This window comes from Lates calcarifer, linkage group LG7_2 (genome assembly GCF_001640805.2).
Source record: "Lates calcarifer isolate ASB-BC8 linkage group LG7_2, TLL_Latcal_v3, whole genome shotgun sequence".
Classification (NCBI taxonomy): Eukaryota; Metazoa; Chordata; class Actinopteri; family Centropomidae; genus Lates; species Lates calcarifer.
In genome coordinates, this window is record NC_066854.1 from 4120064 (window position 1) to 4137249 (window position 17186).

The 17186-nt window shown below is 40.7% G+C and overlaps 1 protein-coding gene across 10 annotated transcripts in view; it reads left to right on the forward strand.

Annotated features, from left to right (window-relative positions):
* tns1a (tensin 1a) overlaps positions 1–17186 on the forward strand; it is a 94977-nt gene that overhangs the window by 30681 nt on the left and 47110 nt on the right. For 8 of the 10 annotated variants that reach the window (XM_018661010.2, XM_018661009.2, XM_018661014.2 and 5 more), the window contains 2 exons: positions 934–1048; positions 4816–4853. In XM_018661010.2, coding sequence (XP_018516526.1) covers positions 934–1048; positions 4816–4853 — 153 coding nt within the window. Of the gene's footprint in view, positions 1–933; positions 1049–4815; positions 4854–11827; positions 12306–13636; positions 13764–17186 lie in introns of those variants that run through there. The other 2 variants (XM_018661020.2, XM_051065888.1) reach the window with 2 other exon arrangements.

A 17186-nucleotide genomic window follows, 5' to 3' on the forward strand; every position in this document is an offset into this window, starting at 1 on the left:
ATACACACACACAGGCATACATCATTCCTGGAGTTTTTGAGGTTGTTGGCTGCTGTGAGGCTTTTTCTCTCTCTCTCCTCTTCATCATTAATTAGTCATTTAATTAGAGAACTTCAAAGTGAAAACATCCTCTGCTGGTGGGTGGACTATGTCAGTGTGTGTGTCTGTCGGTGTGTGTGCATGTATTTGCAATAATGTGACACCCAAGTAATGTCAGTTTTGAAAGTGTGTGACCATGCAAATGAATGTCTCTTTTGTTAAATAACACAAAAACTATATTGTGTGGTAGAACAACATGATAATATGATGTTTATGTGCCAATCATTTTGCCATATTGTCACTTTTTCTATAGACTGAGCTCTGAAACATTGCTTTTGATGGTTTTCATGTGGTTCCACTTAATGATTATCCATTTATCAAACCACAAGTTATTTTTGATATCAATCAGTTTTTTTGTCAGAAGTCAGAAAGTAGTAGAAAAATGTTTGTAACAGTCTCTCAGAGCCCATGGTGACATCTTGACAGTCCAAAACCCAAAGATATTTACTGTACAATGATATAAAACAGTTGTCAGTATTTTACCCTGAAGAAAGTACTTTAAAAATTTTAACGTATAGTAACAGTAAGTACTACATGTACAAAGCCTGGAAGAGAATTGTTCATTTTCTCACGTATGAGGAAAGAGGTAATCTCAGCCAAAGTGGAAAAAAGTAAAAGAAAAACACTCAGCATAACAAAGACACAAGTGAACTGGTCAACTGAAACCAAATGCCATCAAAGACTGAGATCAACCCCCCCATGTGCAGCCATAGACGAATATATCACTGCTGAATACCAAATGTGTTTCCATTGGCTGTGGACCTGCTGGCATCAGTTCAACCACTTCACTCCTGATCTCTCTTTCTCTCTCTTCCTTCCTCTTCTTCCCCTCAGCCCGACGAACTGGAGGGCGTCCACACACACACCTTCAAGCTGAAGCCATTCAAGAAGGCCAAGAGCTGTGATATATGCAAGCAGGCCATCACCAAAGAGGGCCTCATCTGCAAAGGTGAGCGTCTGGGATGTTGAGTTGAAATGTTTAATTTGCGACCGGACAGTGGCCGGGTTAAATTCCAGGGCTGGGATTCATTCATAGATATGTTCTCCCAAAGGAATGAATGAGAACTGCTATAGAGAACATTTAAAAAGGCATTCTCAGCAGGCATTCAACATAAAATATATGTTGATACACCTGCATCAAACTTGAAAACTCTCCACAGCTGCTACCAGCATTGGGTTGTGGATTCAAGACCTGAATAACATTTTAAATATTAGATCAGCGTATTTTTCTTGAGTCATTTTAGTAAAAAAAAACATGAAAGTTCCAAAACTAAAATCACAGTTATTCATTTCTGTTCATGTACAGTGAGTTTTAGTTTTGTTGGTAGGTTATATTTCACTGGACAGAGCTACATTAGCCTCCAGTTCTCATGCTAAGTTAAGCCACGTCCCTGCACATGAAATTGTGAATTTTAATCTCAAACAGCACTTGTTTTATGTAACAAAAATATCCACCACAACACAAGGTAAAGTCTTCAGAAACCCTATAGGTTAAACCACTGCTATTCACTTTAATTTTAACTTTAATTTAGGTTTACATATTTTTGTCCTTTCAAATACCACATGTATTTTACATTTGTCTCTCACAGTCTCTCACGCAGTGTGTACATCTTGCCTGTTTTTCTTTCTATATATATTATATAGGTATATTTAGTATGTATGTATGTGAGTATGTGTCTGCTGTTTCATCTTTGGTTTCTTTCCCCTCTTTCCCTGTAAGCCCCAGCCTCCACCACTTCTTCCTCCACAATCCAGTCACATGTTTTCGATTCTAATTTTAGAAGAACTAAAGGTTTTATTGTCACTCCAAGAAAAGTCCAGGGGAAATTAACGTTAGAGGACTCTCGGGCAGCCTCATATTTTCTCTCCCTTCCTCCTTCTTTTCTCCCTCCATCTCTCTTTACACACTTCCACTCCCTCTCGCTTTCTTTCCTTTTGAACTACAAACACAGCGTCTTTAGTAGAGGCAGAGCTGACAAACACACAGAAGCCCGCCAGTAGGAGAGCGGGCCCTGTATAGGGCTTTGGCTGAGGATTTGCTGTTAAAATTAGCATGGCTGCTGCTGCTGCATTAGCCTAGATAAGAGGGAAAAGGGGGAGAGATGGGTGAGGGGTGGTGGGGGGTAGAATGAGGCAGAATAGAAAGGAATTGGGGTATAGAGGGATTGGGAAATAGACATGGGAAACAAAGGAAAGAGACTGCAAAGGGGCGCATAGGAGAATTACTTTCCCTTTCATCCCTCTTTTGTTCATTCATCCTCTGTTAAAATGCAAGAGGGTGCATTAAGCTCTCCTTGCCAAATGGTAAATTTTAGTCATTCAGCTAAAAGCCCAAAACTGCCTCCTTAAGTCCTATGGTAGCTGTATGTGCACAAACGTCAGCAGAAATGATTTTTCAGTGCTGTTAAATAGGAGCATTCACTGTGGTGTATGGTCAGAGGCAAAACATCTGGACACATGTTCCTCTGAGCATCCTTCCTGTCCTTTACAGTTACCATTTAAGTCTTGCTAGGTGCCCCATGAAAAGGCCATGTTGCTTGAGGGCTTGTGGCCAATAGATAAGATGTGACAATTAGACAATGTGCTGCATGTTCGTACAGATGTGTGCATACATGCTCTAACTAGCTGAGATTGTGTTGTTATCTGCACCTTCTTCTGATTTACTGTTGGCACCTTCGACCCTCTTAAAGGAATATTTCAACATTTGGGGAATCACAGCATGTTTGTTCTCCACTTTACATGGGCTATTTGCTGAACTAGTTCTTGGACCAGTTGCCAGGCAATCATCAGAAACTCCCAGCCGAGAAATGGTCCAACGCATAATCACCCATGAAACAACCAAATAAACAAAAAAGTGTTGTAAACTATGGCTTTTGTACAGATTAAACAAGGCTAGCTGTTTCCCCCTGTTTACAGTCTTTGTGCTAAGATAGTGGGCTGCTGTTTGTAGCCTTTGTATTTAACAGACAGAAAGTGGCTGCATTCTTCTCATTTAACTTTCCACTAGGATGTGAATGTGCACAAAATGAAAATGTGTTGTGCTGTGCATTTTGTATATAAAAATAATGCACAAAACATGTAGAATACTTCCAGCAGCAAGCCATGTTTACAAGGTACTGTGGAGACAATGTTAGTAAATTGTTGAAATAAAGATATTTGTAATTACCACTGACAATAACAGAAGAGACAGTGTTGAGCAGTTAATATTCAGACGTTCAACATGCAGCCAAAAGTATTTATCACCTTTGCTTTGATCTTGTGTGTAGATCAACCTGAGCTGTTTGTATCCCTCCAAACACAGTCACCTGCAATGTGTCAAATATGTCAGATATATGCATGTATGTTTCTGGGTTATTTACTTGGCCTTTGTATGTTTTCCTTCTTTGAAATGAACCAGTTTGAGATTATGTTTATACCACCTTTGGAAGAGTGGGACTCATTAACGGTGATGATAATGATTCCCTCTGGTACCTGCAGGGATCGGCTCCATGTTTCCAGGATGCACTGCAAAGAAAATTTTAATGGAGGTTATAATGAAACATGGGCAGTCATTTGCACAAACAGAAGAATGAAATAATATCACAGTAATATCATTAAAGTATTTTTAAGGATGTAATGATGCATTTAATGTCTGAAATCCTGGAATTTATATAGAAGGTGCACAGACATTTGTTGGAAAAAAAATCTTGTATATTCAGCCTGAGTTAAGATTATTTTGTCACACTACCTTTTGTAAATGTGAGGAGCTAGTTTCGGACCACTGAGCTGTAGACGTTACAGATACCTCAGTTTACTCCAAAGTGTTAAATGTCTATCAGAGTTAATTGAACACTTTTACACTGGTTTGGACAGCTGTCTCTCTGACTGGACAGACAATTATTAACTTAAGACCATCTCCATATAATTACCAATCAGTACTGCACACACAAAATGACCAAGTAATCCATTTATCACCATTACTCAGGTTTATCTTAATGAACCAAAGAGTGTTTTTCTAACAGTCCCCTTCTCCTTAAGACCGCCCAGACCACCCCTCTAGCTGCCCAGCACCCAGTCACTTTCCTCTTGTTCACTAGTTCTGCTCACACATCAGAAACACATTTACACACACACCACCTGGGGACCACCTAGGTTGACAGCAGGTGTGGAGGGTCAAGGGTCGTACCTGCCCAGACATCAAAACATGATCATTTCATGCCTGGAGGTCGACGTACTCACTCTGTCTCTGTTTCTCATGGTGATATAAATATTTAACTCATACTCATGCTCATACTTAAACCTTATATAAGAAGCATCCACATAGTTTGTGTAGCTTATTTTAACAGCTGAATTTGGCTTATTATTTCTGGTTTTTTTTTTACTATTTAAACATCTCTATCTAAAGCTCTTAAATAAGTGTCTGAGTCAAAAAGTGAAATACAAACAAATTAAAGAATGGATGTTTGAATGTTTGCTTTACATAGCCACTTGGGGGCAGCACCACAGCATGTTAGCATCACACATTACACTCAGCAGCAATGATCAGCTTTGACAGACACATCAAACATCAACATACATTCTTCTCTCTGAGCACTTCACTTAAAAAACAGATGTTTATTCTTACTCGTGCACTCTCATGTGGAGATTGTGTGCAGTTGTGTGTATTTTTGCTGCTCAGTGACATTAAGCTTCTGTCTACACTTGTCTGTTTAAATGGCGCTCTCTCTTTTCTTTCAGCGTGCCGGTTGTCCTGCCATAAAAAATGTGAAGTAAAGGTAAGACACTGAACATCTTTTATTGCTTTTTATTTGGGAATTATTACTACTTATTATTACATAAGCAACATATACCAGTATGTGCACATCAAGACAGGATACTTCATACTTAAATGCAAGCTCACACTCATATTCATCAATTCACACAAGTCTTTTTAGTATTCTATAAAATCAAACAGAAAGAGAGATAACATCACATATGGTAGAAATTTTAAACTTTAGGTAAGTGCATATTTTTTCTTAGAAATATTCATTTAAGACACAGGTGTTTAACTAAGCATTTTCATATCCAGGCAGACATTAGGACTGTGAATAAATACTGCCCTCTCATTCATTTCAGTGACAGTACTGTGTTGGCACATACATAAAGGGCTCTGACAAGGAAAACAAAACCTTTGCTCAGGTTTTGCTTCAGCATAATCTCATAGTCTCATTGAACTCCTGGGCATTGTTGGTGTGGCTTGGTTGAACCTCCTCATCAAGCAATCGCTAAAACTCTTCTAATTATGCAAGTTTGCAGCTTTTGGTCTTACATAACAAACCCAGCTGAGTGGTTTTATCTTGTCAACCAAGTTAGTGCTGTTCGCCAACTACAATACTTCTGCAATACATATTTGCAAAAAAAAAGTTGCAAGGAGTGTTGTTCATACTCAGGATGTTTAAAAACAAAATCCTGAAAACAACAATGTGAGACCTTCATGAGAGGAAGTGAAGCCATGTGGGTCATCAAATCACATATTCCACATTTCCACCTCTTCACAGTCACACTCACCACATTTGATCCCAATCTGCAGTGGAAAGGGGAAGAATGTACGGGGAGAGTAAATGAAAAGGAAGGAAGGGAGGAATGAATAACGGAGTGAAGGGAGGAAAAGGGCGGAGGGGAAAAGCGTAACAAGACTATTCTTAGTGGTTTTAGTTGTGACTGGTGGGGAAAAATGTTGAAACGTCTCTCTGCTCTTTTCCTCTCTTCGCCCCGATTCTTATTTCCTCTCCCTTTCCTCCAAAAAACATCCCCAAAGCCACCTCTACCCGAATATTACTATAGGAACAAAAGCTGTGTGTTCCCAAAACATCTGAGGGAAAAACTGCCAAATACCTCTAAAACCAGGCAAAGCCATTTGTGGTGGCAATTGGGGGAATAATCAGGATAGCCAGAAACATGAGTCATTCATTCTGGTGGTGACAGACATTGGGCAGGAAATGTCTTGAAGGAGGAGGAATAAGAGGTGTGTGTGTCTAAGATGAGAAAATGTGGGGAAGGACTGATAATTGATAATGTTGAAAGCAGCAGAGGGAAATTGTGAATTTGGTTAAAAATTAGAGTACTGGCGCATATTCTCTAATCCTTATTTGCTAATGTGCTAATCCCAAAATTGGTTTACTTGGGACCAAACATTTATGTTGGATTTATCCAATCAAATGACCCTTGAATAAAAATAAACAGGATTGTTTTGGGCCGTAAAAGCGTGGAAAAGTACAGTCTTTGTGCAAATACAAGTGTGGATTTAGGCAGTTGGCGATGCTTTCTTCAGCTGACTCCTTGCTGACCTTGAACAGTAAATTTGTCATGAAACACAATGAGCTTGTCGCCAGCGGTTTGCAGTTCGCCAGACGTGAAGATAACTGCCGCGCTGCACTGATTTCATTTTATGTGTTTATTATTTCAAGCTGCCGCAACTTCCCTTTTTATGCTTTACAGTAACAAGGACATTAAAGACAATTGTTTGAATGTTTTGATGGTAATGTTATTACATTTTATGCTGCGTCTCTGTGTTTTCATGGCATCTTAATAGAGCTTTTTGTGGTTTTAATGAGGGTGTGATGAAGGTAAATGTTTTTAACATATGATGTGAGACATTATCACTTAATGACTTTAGGTTTTTTACTCATGTCTACATATGCTTCACGTCATTAAATCATGTTACTGTGCTTCAGGATGGACAGAAGTAATAGAAAGTAGTTAATGAGGTCAGAATTTGTGCTGGAAGACTTACACATGCTTTTTTCAAGGCAGATTCTAATATTTATCAGATTCAGTGTCTTTAACCTGACTGAAGAAAAAGTGGTTTAGTTTATTCATACAAGTGTGTTCTTGACTACAGCTTCAATTTAAATTTTACCAAACAAAAATGACATCAGTGGAGTGGCTGCAGTCTGAGATGTAATATCGTACATAGAAATGGTAAGGAGTATTCTGAGGTTTTGGCATAAACAAGCATTTAGTGCCATTTACTGACATCTGTTGGTGAGTGTTGGTAACTGCAACAACAGATACGGCCTCTGGCACCTCAAGGTGACTGTCAAGCGTCTTGTTCATTTGCTTAATTAAATTGAGGACATAAATGTCTTGTGATCAGATGGAAAGTGAGTTTCTGGATCAGAGATGTGGTATGATGTTCATTTTCAATTGGGCAGTCAAAGAATCTGACTTGTTGCACTTTTAAGTCCATAAAATACTTTGCCAGTGTCCCTGTAATCTTGTTGTCAGTGGAACGATTAGTGATGTGTTTCCCTTCTCAGCCTCATTCTGCTAAACTTTGAAAATAACCACATGCGGTTCCATCATTAACTTTTAAAGCTTATGAAAATGTCTTTGCAGAACATCCAAAAGACAAATGTCCAGTAATGTGCCTTGATGAAGAATGGCTAATCGTTTCTGGCTACCCTTCAGTTTCTGTTTTCCTTTCTGTCCAGCCGCAGCCATCTCTGTGTGAACGTCTGTTATTGGAGCCCTGAGAACGCCCTAGCACAGCGACAGATGCGTTCTTGTCCCGCAGCGTATAGGAGACAGACTTTGGTGACTTCCATGTGCTTGTTATGGGTGTCTGTGTTTAGGTGGAGGCTTGTTGGGACAGGGGTGTTGTGGCTGGGATACTGCCTGAAATCTGGCTGGACACCCAAGTTGTGGGCTGGAGACAGAGGCTTCTCTGTTAGAGAGGAGACTGGTGTGTTGGGTCCTCATACCTGACTCCCAAGCTGTGGGTTCTCTGGGGCTTCAGCCATGCTAGGACATTTTGGTGTAATAGATTAGATGAATGGGAATTTGTGTCATAATTTAATTATTCCAAAGACAGACAAAATCATTTGATCTATTGTTGAACTAACTATGAATAAGTGTTAATTTGTCCAACATTGATTATTTTATATTCACAGTATTTGATAGCCATAGGCCATTTTTGCTAAGTTGTAAAACAAAATATGAAACTGCTTTACTGTGGCAGGTTGGTGTGCATTTTTTTCTCTCTCAGACTGATTCTTTTGTGGGATTTTTTTAGAGACTTGCAGAGATGTTCAGTGACCCTCTCAAATTTATCTTGGGACTCTTTGCAGGGGTCCTGCACAGCTCCTTGTAACAAACTATACTGTTACACTCAAAGCTTCTCACCTGCAGTTTATCTCCAGGTCAGTAGTGTGTGTGTGTGGACCAGTTTGTTGCTGACTTGTACAGTATGTATCCAAGTCATCACCATGGCAACCTTAACCCTTGCCTATATGTGATGGTTGTTTCCTACTCCTTTATGGGTAAACTCCTTAAGGGTCACATGTAGATCAGCACACTCCCACTGCCTGGATTCAGGATTCAGTCTGGCACTATTGCATCAGAAATATGCAAACAAATCCACCCAATCGCATACCATCGTTATCCATGTGTGCAAGTATGTCTGTTTTCTTGTGTTGACTGGATAGCACAGCGTCTGTAAGCGCTCTGTTCTCTCTCACCCGCCATGGAAACAAGCCCTCATTATTCCTTATGATTTATCCCTGCCATGTCTTGGAGGAGCCTCCTGGAATGCCGCTGCAGTGGTTTGTGCTGTTCGGGTTGGAAGACACAGGCGAGGTTTGGCAGGGAAAGGTAGGGCCAGAGAGGAATGATGGGAAGAGGTTGGACAAGACGAATGAGAGCACAAGAAGTTTGAATATTCCTCATGTAAACAACAGTGTTGGGGAGTGCTTAAGCCTTGCCCTGGCTTCGTTTTATAAGTCGCTGTTTACATGTTTGTGTTTATGTGGTCCTGTTGGACATGCCATATGTGTTGCTGCTGCAACTCTACCTCTCCCACAAGACAGATAGATGAAAGTTAAAATGTGACTGTGCTGTTAAGGTATTTCTGTTCTTCCTAGTCTTACAAAACATTCTGCATCATGCAAGCTTAGATTTTGCTTCAAGAGTCAAGTCTGGAACACTGTGAGGAATCAGTATATCTGTACATAACTCAGTACTGCCCCAAAACTCCAAAATCACTTGTAAAAGTGCACTAGGTGTTGCTCTCGTCATTCATCTATTGTCCAGTCTACTGGTAGCTGGATTTGTCTCAAGCAGTTTCTTCAGTGGTCTTACAAGACCAAAAGCAAGAATTGTTGCTGTTGTTGTTGTTATGATGCCAGAACAGTTTTATTCTGTTCTAAAAATACTAGTGAAGGTCAGCAGGCAAGACCTGGACTGTCTGACCTTAAGCCAAGATTTGTTTCTTGGATTTAGACACTGTTTCTAACTGCTACCACCCTGTCACAACACTCAGTGTTTTTAGCACTGGCAAGTTTTTACTCAGCGAGTATATTTAAAAATCTCACGACTTGTTTACTTATCGCTGCAGTCAGCTGGAGCCGAACAAAGTGCTCTTGTAATCAGCTTCAGCTTCCTGTAGTTGTAGATGCTCACAGATGTCGGAGCAGCAGCAGGAGTGAAACAGGACGACTAGGAAGTGAGTCACAGTTGCACTTCAAGAACAGAGGGTGTGAGAAACATTAAAAACGAAAGAGACATAGTCCTGTTGATGCATTCATACTTCACAAACTCTGAGGTAAAGAGTAGTTTCTTCTGCAAGCATCATACTGTTAGCCTTGTATGCATTCTCTAGTGTGCCAACCAGTGGCATGGCAAGGCATTTGGTTATTTCACCTCATTATTTATTTTGAAAATAAAAAGAAAAACACTAGAAACCTGTTAAGAGCCTGAAACTTTGAGAGTGCACCCTTGTTTTAAATCGCTGTGAAGCAGATCCAGCAAATCCAGTCACATGCTGAATGTCTATTTTTAGAAGATCTAATAGTTCCTTTGTCACACAAAAGAAAATCCAGGGGATATTATTGCTGTGAGCAGACTGAGATGGTCGTGTTTCATCTTTAATAGCCTGAAATCCCGGTCTGTCAGCCTGAGTTCACTCGCTACTTACATAACACTGATGTGCAAGGAACAGCTAAGCATTTTAGAGAAAGGAAGGATGCCCTGATATCAGAAAACTCAGGGCCTGCACCTGTAACAACATACTGTTTTTACCATTATAAACTGACTTTAAAGCCGATTTGTTTGTCTCTGAGTCCACTCATGCACATTCCAAACTCAACTAAGCCTGACTTGAAAAAATCTGGACCTCCCCCAGTGCAGAATTTGGAGGTCAATTGTTTTGAGGTCTGTCTTTTAATCCTGGCACCCCTAACATTTTAATCCACATCCTAACATGTGTGGATGTGTGAAAACTGGGAGAGACCTTTAATTAGACCTCTGGCAAATGACATGCTCAATGAAATGCAACTCTGAGGCTCTTTAATAATACAAGAGGCACGGGTGCAACCCCATTTTATCACCCACTGTAAAACTTTGGACTATTTATGTTACTCTGTTTAAAATGATGAGTAAGTGTGATTTTAGTTACTAAATTTACACCAGTCTTCCGTGACTCCTTTTTAATAGTGTTGTAGAGACTTTTTTCCTTCTAAGGTTCTCCTTTTTTGTCTGTTTTATCTTCCAAAAGGAGAAAGTGCATGGAGCAAAACCAAAAACCCAGTAAGACGTGCATAGAAGCAGGGATGAGGAGCGTTCAAGAATGTTGGCATGGAAAAGAGACTAACCATCCAAGCATGAAAGTGAAAAAGGTAGAACAAGAGAGAGAGGTAGAGGGTGAGGGAAGGGGAGAGAAAAAATTATGAGACACACGTGTGTGCATACACACGCACACACATTTGCGAGAGCCAAGCCTCCTCATTCCTCAGCAGCCCTTCACAGAGGCAAGTCTGTTTCCCCGACGCAAACACGTCACATCAAAGAGCCATCACAGCACGTCTCCATAGTGACGCCCTTCAGCGGTATAGATGCAGTGCGGTAGTCAGGAGATAGCACTGGCAGACAAACCATACGGGCGGCCTAATAATCGGGTGCTAGCAGATGACTGATGGCCCAATTTACCTCAGTCCTGGTCTGGAGGTCAAGAGCTAAGTTCACCCCAAGTGCCCAAAACCCAACGGGATGTTGGCAAATATTTTCCTCCCTAGTGCTTTAGAAAGGAGGGATCCCAGGGAATTTTCAGTTGACCTCAGATTTTTGGTCTTGAGTCAATGTGCATGTGTGCTCTTCTTATGGATAGCAGCAGTCAGGAGGTAAAACTACTGTATAGATATGCAACTGTACTCCAACTCAGATACAGACAGTTTGTTTGAGGTCAAACAAGATCTTAAACCTCTCTAAGGTCTAATTAACCCCAAACATAAATAATGTCACTGATTAAGGTAACTTTACATTCACACGAGACACAGACATGAAATAATTCCTCATTATTTCATTATCTTTGTTATAATAACAATGGCTTGTGGCCATTGCTGTATTTTGTCACCTTCATCAAATGTGCAAACCCAGTTTGTGGCCAAAGAAAGAGTTACCACTTCAATACTTTTCTATGAATTTGTGTTTCAGTAAGGTCAGAAAGAAAGAAAAACAATATTTGACAGGAAATAATTGGAAAAAAATTATGCAGTTATTAGTTACACATATAGCAGTACAGTCTGTGGGACCCAGAACAAGTCAACATTAGAATTTATTTTTGACAAATACAGTATGAGCCGCAGGGTTTTTGTAGTGTAGAAACAAGAACAGAAAGGTTATTCTTTCTCCCTCTCACTCTCTCTGTCAAGCATGTGTCAACAGCTACAGAGAAGGCTATGAGGAAAAGAAGGCAGGAGAAAGAGAGAGAGAGGGAAACAGACAGAGAGAGCGGGTTAGCAGAGGGAGGGATACAGAGGGATACAGTTACTGTCTGCCCCCGGATGGCTTTTGCTCTCTCGTTTTGGGTACCGGAATCGTAAGGAGCCCCAAGCCACTTTCTTGGCCTTATATAGCGTGTTTCAAAACTTCTTGGCAGTTAACAGGAGGAACCAAAGCCAGCAGTATAAAGACTGTATCCTGGTCCAGTCCAGAGGCTGCACAGACATCTACATGCGCGCACATATTTACACAGAATCGAGTTCAGTAGCTCTCTGGCACGCGTTTGGGATTACTGCTGTTGTTTTGAGTGAGAGAGGTGGAGGAGGAGGAGGAAAGAGTCTGTATTTGGTACTCCCTCTCTTGCCCTCTTTCTCTCCTGGAGGGGGGTCTGAAGGCAGGGAGAATGCAGAGGTAGAAACAAGGCAGAGGGAGAGAGAGGAGAGAGCGTGAGAAAAAGTGGCACCAGTGTGCAGGTAAGAGTAGATTTTCAGATTCATAGTGTGTTTTTTTACTCTATATTCCATGTGTGTCTTTGGTAGCTGGCAGTGTTGAGTAAGTTTCTTAAATGTCCAATTCTTTGCATTCTTTCATGGCTTAAAATGGGTCCTCAGAAGGAAGACCTCAAACTGAATTTTGTGCTCATAAAAAGGCTGTTAGAGCTTGAGTTGTAGTAGCTACAACAAATGGGGATTTTTGGATGTCATTTCAGCTGAAAATGCTTTTCTCTACATGTTTTAGATGTAGGCTAGTTCACCACACACTCATGGGAATGTTGCTCCCACGGGAGTGGGACAGACAGAGTTCATTTGAGTTGCTGTTTGAGGCTCGGGAGCCTTTTCATGACCCGACGAGTAATGATTTGTGGCGGCAGAGTCATAGAGAGACGGGGAGCAACTGGTCAACACAGCAGGCAAACACGTGTTTTCCCTCTCAGCGTAACCTGCATCTGTTTTGGCATTACAAGAGATAAAGTAGAGCAGTTGGTCATGTAGGATGTTTGCAGGAAATGTCTTTTTATTTTATTTTTTTCTTATTTTCCTTTGCGCTGCCTTTGCTTTCCCTTCACCTGTTCTCACACTTTTTCTTCCTGACATCTTTGAGAGAGGATGCAGACTGATGATGGCAATCATTCACCTCTGACCTTGAGCTAACACAAGGATGGTAGTTAAACATGAATGGTCAAGAGGTCACAAGGCTTGTATGTCCTGTCTCCCACTAAAGAGCCAAAACAACAGAAAGGAATGCAGTTTCATTACCGTACTAAAATTAAACACTTTTCACAACACATTTTTCTTGAGCACTTTCTGAATTTCATTTGAAGACATTACATAACCTTGAATCTGAAGCTCTTGCCCTGGCATCACACTTTTTAAACTGGTCATAAGTCTCTAGGGGAAATGCTCTACCACTTTCTCCACCTTGTCCAGAAACCCTCTTTAAATGCCAGAGGAGCCCTAACTCATGTCTCCCTTGTGCCTCATAACATGAAGATGTTCTCTAAGAGTGATGCTCTGGAATGGCTGCTTTCCCTGTAGATCTATCCCTCTTGAACTATTTGTCTCTTCCATCTGTCTCTCCCATTCCTCAATAACATAACTAGTCTCCCTCTGGGCAGTTCATCTTTTGACACATCAGAGAAGTGAAACCTTGGCATCCTTATAAGAAATGTTGAGAGAAAAAATATCATAAATTGCAGAAAGGTTCATAGAAGATAACTTTGAACTTTGATTGCCAAATAAAAATTCCTCTCACATGTTTGCACAGATATGAAGTTTGTTTTTTCATGTCACGCAACACTTTTTTTTTTTTTTTCCCCCCAGATTTAATTTTAAGATAGTACACTGCCGGCTTCAGGAGAAGAGCACACAAACAGAGAGTGTGGCTGGTAAACTGTGAAAAGTACAAGATCCTCCAGCTGCGTCAGCTCCAAAGTATGTACTGGGAAGTGTTATAAAAGCAGTAGTGACCAGGGAGGATGGCATTTAACATGCAACCACACAGGAGGCCAAGCCTGAATTAGTAGAGACTGGGCCTACCCACTAACTTATTTCTGTCAATAAGTGACAGACTGAAGAGGAAAACAAAGAGCAAGTTTAGATTAAAAGGAAACTTTAATACAAGCCAACACAAACAGTCTTTTTCAGATTTACACTTGTAAGAAAAGTGCAGAGAGAAGCATAAATTGAGGCTTTTACAGAAGTAATTGCAGCAAAAGAGTGTTTATGAAGCCTTTTGAACATCTTGTGTTCTAGTAAGCCTATTCTGTATTGTATTATTTTGTCTGTATACCATTGATTTTGGCTTGGCGTTAACTGTGCTATTAGTGGTCAAATAAGAGTAAGCATCCTGTAGCCACCCCTAATTAAGCAGGAACTGATAGGCAAACACTGTCCGGAACAGACCCATCAGCACCGTCCAACATCGACTCCATCCAGTAATGATGAAAACATGCTTGTTTTCAACTTCCATAGAAGCCTGGCCTTTGAAGTGTTTTTCACAAATGTAACTGTTTCCCACAAGTGGAAACCAAAGATTTTGCAAATCAGGTGAGCTATGGTTTTAAACCTGTGCCAAATGTTAGACCTCTCCCATGATTCAAACCCCATTTAAATGACCTAACATTTATGAAATGCAATCATGCCCCTCTTGCATTAAACTCCAAGGCGGGCTTTCAAATTTGGAGGTTTTCAACCTGTGTCCAAAGTGAGCCACAATTGCACATCTGATATTCATCATTTCTTTGTTTAATGGGGTATTTTGTCGTCTGTAGCTCACAGTGATTTGGTTGTAACCATACAAGTGGTGAAGCAGCCAAGCCAGAGCCCACTTACCACTCAATGTGGCTTGACCATGATCAAATAGCTGCTTCCTCAATGATGCATGGTCTTTGGCCTGTTGCACGTCCACTTGATGAAGTTCCTGTGGGCCTCAAACCCAACATCGGCATGTTGGTTTTCGAGGTGAAATAATGTCAGTGCCTGGACGCAAATCTGAGCTCACTGGTGATCAAATTTGTTGAAATAAGAAGGCAATCCACTATGATGAATCTCATTGTAAATAACCTTTTGTAGGTTGTGGTATATTTTGTCTGAACCATTTATTGTAGAAGCAGACACTTATGCCTGTTGGCCGATTTTTATGCGTATTTATGTGCATGTGGAAGTGATTTTGTTCTCATGCCAAAAAATATAACCCCTTCATGTGTTATCCACAAGATTTAGATGGTGGATTCTTCACAAGAAGTCCAGGAACTTGTCGCTTGGTAGATATCATGTTGCCAAAGGGTTTCAATGGGGTGTTTGTTATCCAGTGGTACAAACATCACAGGATGGTTTTCATGCTGTGGGAAGACCCTGTTTGTCTTGTGATACCAGGTGTTGATGGATACCAATGGAAACAGCTGGTGGGCAGTGTGTTCTGCTTTACAAAAACAATTATTTTGACTTTCTGTGTATACACCAACCCCTCTCCATCCTGTTTGGGTTGAACAGCCCAGCACTCAGACAGCAGTTAGACCTTCGTGGTCCAACCCAGACTGAAAGGCATGTTTCATAGGGTTTGGTTCTAAATATCCACAAAGTAGCTTCAACCCTTAACAAAATTACATGTTTACAGAGCGTATTCTCTGTTTTAAAGGAAATTGAATCATGAGCTTGAATAACTGACTCTTTTATAAATGATAGATAGCGTTTTATTGGTGAAACTTTCCCACGCAGTTTTCTTTTTTGGCAGCATTTTGCATGAGTCATTTATTTTGCCATTATCTTACTACTCCTTGATTTAACTCTCCTTTTAAATTCTACATCAGATATTATTTAACCATTGACGGCATCACTTGACGCTGCCAGTGCGCTCCTGCCAGCAACACACTGCCACCCAGTCAAACATGGCGCGTTACAAACTTGACATTATGTCAAAATGTCAAAGCGGGAAAGGAACACGCTCTCCACCATCACAGCGCTCAGCGGATTTATTAGCCGTCCAAGTAAAACAGAAACCCAGCCGATGGTATAAATCCCTCCAAAGGGGCTGTTTGAGCTTCAGTCCTTATTTGGCCCCTGTTTGGAAAGTGAAGAATTTACTTTCTCAGGCAAACTGCCATCTTCGCGGCAGTGGCTCTTGTGTGGGCAGGAGGAGTGCTTGAGGAATTTTGAGTGTGGTTGGACCAATGGCAGGCTTATTTATTGGAGCCAGTGAGATGATTTATGCACAGTGGCAAACACATGCTTTCTCCCATCAGTTAGGCTGGAGTAGATGAACTCAGATCAGAGTGATTATTGCTAAATTAGAGGGGTACAGGGGCAAAAATTTGTGCAAATACTGGAGCTTTCTCAAGAGAATCAAAACAGTGAGCAAAACTCAACTTCTACTTCTAAAAAAGAGAAAAAATAAACTTTACTGGGTTTGTCACACAAGATATGAAAAAATATGTTCATCTCACCTGCAAAAATATGAAATTTCATCTCTTTTCTATGTGTCAAAAAGCACAAAACTGTGTTTTTGACAGACAAATGCCCTCATTGTCTGAAAGAGTGCAAACCAAGCATTCAGAGGTTGCTGAGCAAGCCAGTTGTATTCCTCCTTGGTTATCAGAGGATACTTGTTCAAGCCTGTTTGAAGTATATGAGAGTAAAGAGAAAATAGTTCATCACTACCCTGCTTGAACTGCAGTGCATTAACTCATTATACAGTGATTCAACTCAGTGGACCAAGCTCCAGAGTCATGCTTTGATATTCTGCGCTCTCCATTTCCATATAAACCCACTTGAGCAGCACTTTTGCAGAAATCATTAAAGCTCTTGCTGATCCATGCTCTCAGTGTGAGAAAGAGGGAGGTAAAACAAAAAGATGAGGGCAGCTCTGTGAAATTGTTAAGACTCACCTGAGACATTTGAACCTTGTTGCGGCTAATTCAACAACGTCCCACCTCAGCTCAACCTATGTTTGCCCCCTAATGAGGCCTCTCGGCTGGGTTGAGATTATGGAGGGGCCCCCCAGTGACTCGCTTGACTCCTTGTTCTAGTTCAGTGGCTTCCCAGACGCCCCTCGTGACTTGATGAGATTATAAGCTTGCTGTTTTAAAAGCCTAAACCCACTATAACTTTCTTTGCTGTTGGAGAGTTTTCTTTTTGCTTGCTGGTTATTTTGTTGGAAAGTGATTGGGGGGAGCTGCATGTAAAGGTCAAAGAAAAGGTCAACATTTATTTTAATCAAATCAAGACAATATCAAAAACTAAGCATTCAAATGTACAATGAGTTACCGTATCTGTCAGGTAAAATCAATTAGGCATCAGATGCTAAAAACTTATCCAGTGTTTTAGCTTTTTGGCACATTTTAATACTGGTTTGGGTTA